The sequence below is a fragment of the Suricata suricatta genome, chromosome 6 (genome assembly GCF_006229205.1).
Source record: "Suricata suricatta isolate VVHF042 chromosome 6, meerkat_22Aug2017_6uvM2_HiC, whole genome shotgun sequence".
NCBI lineage: Eukaryota > Metazoa > Chordata > Mammalia > Carnivora > Herpestidae > Suricata > Suricata suricatta.
In genome coordinates, this window is record NC_043705.1 from 72,296,704 (window position 1) to 72,302,703 (window position 6,000).

General features: G+C 36.5%; 1 protein-coding gene across 4 annotated transcripts in view; it reads right to left on the reverse strand.

Annotated features, from left to right (window-relative positions):
- Positions 1 to 6,000, reverse strand: part of CHD1 (chromodomain helicase DNA binding protein 1) — a 73,189-nt gene that overhangs the window by 66,515 nt on the left and 674 nt on the right. For 3 of the 4 annotated variants that reach the window (XM_029942642.1, XM_029942640.1, XM_029942643.1), the window contains exon 2: positions 3,943 to 4,140. In XM_029942642.1, coding sequence (XP_029798502.1) covers positions 3,943 to 3,995 — 53 coding nt within the window. In that variant the 5' untranslated portion in view covers positions 3,996 to 4,140. Of the gene's footprint in view, positions 1 to 3,942; positions 4,141 to 4,877; positions 4,946 to 6,000 lie in introns of all 4 variants that reach the window. The other variant, XM_029942641.1, reaches the window with a different exon arrangement.

The window sequence follows — 6,000 nt, forward strand, 5'->3', positions numbered from 1 at the left end:
GCTCAGGTCAAGATCTCAGGGTCAGTAGGATTGAGCCCCCATATGGGACGCTGCACACCTTGCTTGGGATTCTCTCCCCCTCTCTACTTTTCTTCCGCTTGCTCTCTTTCTGTCTCACAATAAATAAACATTAAAAAAAATTTAAGAATTGCCTTTTTTAAAAACTCTGAGATAAATGCAAAGAAACCTAGAAAATACCATTTTAACTAGTATTACCTTTAAAAATTATTCACATTTACTTAGTGAAAAAAACTATTTTTGATACAAAAAATCTTTCTGGTATGTGTGTACATTAATGCAAAGTTTCCAAAAATGGTATACCATAGAAGTTTTTAACAAAATGCTAACAAATAAATATATGGTAAAAAAAAAAATACAACATGGCCTGTGTTTGAATTAACTTTAACTTGGTGTTCATTAAATTTAACAGGGCTTCAGAAAGCCTTTAAAAAATTCTCAATTTCTACAAAAGGAGATTATCAGTTAGGACCTTTCCACTGATTCTATTTCCTACTGAATGTTTATACAAAACACTTTAAAAGTTGAGATCCAAAGAATTTTAAGAGTCAGGTTGATAAAGCTCAATTGCCAGACACAGATTAAGTGTAAACGCTTAAGACCACTATAGCACATCACCAACAATTTCCCTCACTCTAATAATTTTTCAAGAGCATAATATGTAGACGCTAATTAAAGTAATTCAAATACATTATCAAATTTACATGAATGAACAATTCTAGATTATTAAAAATTTAATCTGGAGGCAAGGAGAGAAATTCTTCTGAGGATTAAGTATGCAGTAATCAGTGAAAATTAGCAAAATGTGACTATGTATTTCTGGTCTTCATCCACAAATCTATTCCTGGAGTAAACCATTATTCAAAAGAACTTTAAAATAAAAAGTCTAACCAGGTTTTGGAAAACCCAAGGTTTTGTTTGTTTTTTTGTCAAATCCACACAGGTGGGAATTGATGCCTTGAAATCTTCCAAAAGCATTTTTAAAAGCTTAACTTCAGGGTGCCTGGGTGGCTCAGTCAGTTGAGCATCCAACTTCAGCTCAGGTCATGATCTCTCGGTCTGTGAGTTCAAGCCCCACACTGGGCTCTGTGCTGACAACTCACGCCTGGAGCCTACTTCGGATTCTGTGTCTCCCTCTCTCTCTTCAGCCCCACTCCCACTCCCACTCTGTCTCTCTCTCTCTCTCAAAAATAAACAAACATTTAAAAAACCTTAAAAAAAAAGTTTAACTTCAGTTATATAATAAACTTTATGCTGTGTTTAAACTGATGTGCAGGTGCATCGTGACCCACATTTCTTAGTAAATTAAGTTTCAAAATTGTCAGTTATAGCATAGTCAAAGAGACATCTTCCTGTGTATTCTTCCTCCTTTCAGTCAATGGTCATAGACAACTTTCCACATGAAATCAAAAAACTTTTAGTAGAAAGCTAATTATACCAACTAAAATTGTCAAACGACTGCTTGCTTAATTTTATTTCATTATATGAACCTCCACACAAAAAAATGAAAATCTAAGACAAAAGTACATTTAAAACTTCTGGCTAACAAACCTCAAATTTTACTTCAAAAACTATTTACAACGTATACCAATTTTAAAAGTAATGTTATTTCTCCTTCCAACTCGATATTAATATTCATTGTACAATAAATGTTTTTGCTAGAAATCCGTACCTATAAATTCATGTCTTCATTCTTAACTAGGCACAATCTCTCTTCTCTGTACTGTCTTAATATGAAAACTTTTTTTCTGGGGTGAGAGGTGATGATGGCTGAGGGTTGATAATAATGACAGCAGAGCAAAGGAAAAGGATAGCATGACACCAAGAAGAAAGAAAATGAAAGCAAATTAGAAGCAGGTCTTCCTCCTTCTGATAAACACCAAGCAGTTGTAAGAACAAGATAACTTGACAAGCACACTTCTGAGAAGCACATAAAACTTCAGAATAACTAGAGAATATGATTTGCAATTATTTTAAATAAGTATGCACTGTAAAATAATGCTTTAAGTAAATTTGGTTTGCTTGGACTTTTTTTTTCAATTATACTAGCAAATCTGACTTACTACCACTCCTTTTTTGCTTTGGATATGACAGCAAAATACACAAAACATAATTGGAGCAAGTAAGGGCTCACAGTATAAAAGCACACAATCTCTCTTCAACTAGATTTACTCTGACAAGTCTTCTTTCCCATTTTGTGAGTAGTTTAATTCGTGGGTTTTCTCTAGATAGTTCTACTATTAACCATTTCATTACTCACTAATGAATAAACGAATGTGGACAAGGTGACTCTTCTAATCACTTACTACAGTCAATACACCTATAGAGATATAAATCAAAGATGAGATTCACAACTCCTACAATTTAACCTCTCAACTCCAGTGATTCTGGAACTCTGCTGTCTGTTACTATACTTTGTAAATTAAGAGGTAGGATGAAACTTCAAAATCATTCGGTTTAAGTCTTTTTTTTTTCAGTTGAGAAATCAGTTAATACAGAGTTCTCTCTGTAATAGTTAATACAGAGTTATCAACTCAGGTTTTGTAACATTTAGACCAATACCTGTTCAACTAAATAATACTGCTTTCCATAACTGCTCCTTTTTCTCTATGATATTCTTGTTATCTAAACAAGTCTGCCTGTGAAAGTTGATAAAGTATACCTAGCGTGACCAGAAAACACAAAGTTTCAAGTCAAATACTTAAACCACTGCTTCATTTTCTCATTTTCTATCCAACATTTTTTCTGAAATCCTCCCAACTGCCAAAACCATTTCTTGTCCATCACATTTCTCCACCACTATAATTAATGTTCCAGTTATATATGTAGTATCCTATGGTACATAAAACATGATGCTAATTATAATAAGCAAATAACTGAGTACTCAATATATCAGGTTTAAAACCTCTACACAGAACACCTCCCTTATTCTCAATTTTACATAAAATAAACAATACTGTAATTCCCATCCTGTAGTGAAAAATCAAAACTTCAAGGTAACAGAATTTGCCTTGACACTCTAACAAGGAGAACTGGGAAAAGTAATCATATAGTCTAATTCCAATGCTCTTATCTCTACTGAGAAGTACATATAACTATGTGGATTATATCAATGTGCAGATAACTCAAAATTTGGGGTCTACAGAAGAATAAAAGAGTCTTTGTATCTGAAGAGGTTTCTTACACATTCAAATAGCTTAGTATGGCTTACTTCCATAACTGTATCTTCTGTGCAAAGAACTGGCCCAAGTTACTTATTCATATATAATTAAAACTCAAATTTAAAAAGAAAATAGAGAAAAAAAAGATTGGAACAATACTTTAACACATATCCAGATCAGTGTTGCCCAAAATAACTTTAGCAGTGATGGAAATGTTTTCTATTCACACTATACATCATGGTAGCCATTAACCACATATATGGGTTTGAGCACTAGAATTGTGTTGAGCTGACTGTGACTGAATTTTGAATATTTTGTAATTTTAAATAGTTATTTAGATTTAAATAGCAACATGTGGCTAGTGGCTCCTATACTGGACAGGACAGGTATAGAAGACATAATCATAGGAAAAAGTGAGCAATTAAGAACTTCTTACTGCCTTTATTTGGAGAGTGCACTAACAGTTAAACCAATTTAAAGTCTACACTTGCTCTAGTTTCAATAACTGACCCAAACAAATAAACCTCCAAAGACATTTAAGTCACCTAAACTTTCTGTATTTACATTCTTCTTTGTACAGCTCAATGAAAAAAATAATTAAAATCTGTATTATCAACAAAACTTAACAGAAACATTTAACTGTTTGGATAACTAAGCGGAAGAATCTGATCTGAAAACTCTGCCACCTATTAGGAAAACTTACTAAAGAGTCACACCAGTTTTACATTCTCTTCATAATACATACTTGATATAAAGAGCTTACCTTGATTCTCCACTACTGTTTCTAACACTTTCTTCATCACTGTGTCCATTCATTGTAAATATCAAGAAGTTTTAAAATAAAATACAAATCTTCCCAGTTTTAAAAGATGAATACAAATACGAACTCCTTAAACATCAAAAATTCACAGATGAATTCTTTCCAACATTTACAGACTTCTTGGGGCCCTTTTTGATTCACCTAAAGAAAATATATTAAGAAAGTTAAGAAAATATCCTGTAGAAAAAAGATAAATCAGTCTATTTAGAACTTAGACAAATCTACTTAGGCCAACTAGATTAGAGATGGTAAGGAAGAGGTAGGGGGTCTTGCAGTCAAAATAATAAGACTTCTATTAACTACATTCCTGCCTACTTAATAGAATGTAGCACACCATGGCTTATTTTTGACAAAAAAAAAAGAGAAAATATTTGTGGGATAAAACTTTTAGACGGACTAGAACTGTATCAATACACACATACACATTACAGATAAATAGATAACTAAAGCAAAGCAGTAGTATATAACATACACATACATCCCAAGAACCGAAAATGAAGTCTTATTGGATACTTGATCAAACAAATGAAGGGGGGGAAACGTTACTTTTAATAAGCACTTATTCCTATTACCAAGAACTTCATGTACTTGAGTAAGGAAAAGTTTTGAAAATGCTCACAGAAGAACAGAATAAAAGTGTATCATATAATCTTAGCAAAAAATGTATAGGTCAAAGCAAATGTGTCCTTTCACAGGTAAACCGAGAGCGGAGTGATAAAATTTAAATAAAATTTATCCAGTGTGGGTTTGTAGAGATTCCATTCAAAAAAAAAAAAAAAAAAGAAAGAAAAAGAAAAAGAAAAAGGTAATACCCACTAGGATTATTTAAGAAAAGAGGCTTGGGGTAGAAATCATGAGTCAAGACACAGCATTCCCACCTTTCAAGATTTCAGCATAGCAGTGGAGAGTCACCTACAAGCCATCCACGAATAAACAAAGGAGATCTCTGGCAGGGGAGGGAGAGGAAGAAGCGGGGGAAGGAGACGTCAGATCCTTCCCCAGCCAGAAAGTACCGAGACAGGCGACTGAAGGCAGAGCTGTCCGCCGACCTCAGCAAAGAGAATTTACTCCTACGATTATTTCCACTCCACAAAAAAGAGGGGGAAAATATACTGTTGCCAACTCAATCATAGCAAACTCTGTATCCTGACTGAGACTGTAACTCTCCAGAGACTACAAGCCAGTAGACTCTGCAAGAATTGGCCATCCAAAAAGTAACTATTCCACGCAGCATTTATTCTTTACGTTAAATAGGAATTCCAACTAGTCAAAGAGCTTTACGCCATAAAACAATTATGTCTTAAAAATCTAGGTACTCTAATAAACTGCCTCTCTTTCCCTAAAGTCTCTCATCATCGAGAAAGTTCACTCATCTTTCCGTTCTTTCCTTTTCACCTTCCTTTCTCCCCTCAAAATGGCTTTCTCCGTACACTGTAACTTCCTTTTCCCCCCTCATCTTCCTTGTCCGAGTAACTCCTCTTTCTGAGACGCTTCTCACAACCCTAAGTTGTGAAGCTCCAGGCGCACGCAGCTCTATCCTGCCTTTCACGCGTTTTAACAATGACTCTTCCCTAAGTGGCTAACCCTCTTCAATCTTCCTTTTCTGCGCCCCGTCTTTTAACAGTTGCTGCGCTCCTGCTAAGTTTTCGCAGCGGTACTCGAAGAGAGGCTGGAAACCTTTCTCCTCCCGCATCTATACATCGCAGCTTCGCTCCAATCAGCCTCCCACACTCGCGCACGACCCTACTCCAGCCCAGTCCTTCTCTGGGCCTTCCTCCCGGTCCCAGAGTCTCTCTTCCCGCCTCAAACTTCCCGCAGACCCGCCCGCTCCCTCCCGGGCTCGCTCGGGCCGCCGCCCCCTCCCCCTCCCCGCCGCTCCCCACGTGCTGGGAGCCCGGGTCGCGGCGGGACTAACGCGCCCGGCAAGTGCCTGCCGCTCGAGCCTCGCAGCTCTCGCCTCGGGGCCGGCCAGCCCCAAGCCGAGGAGGCCCGGGCTCGACT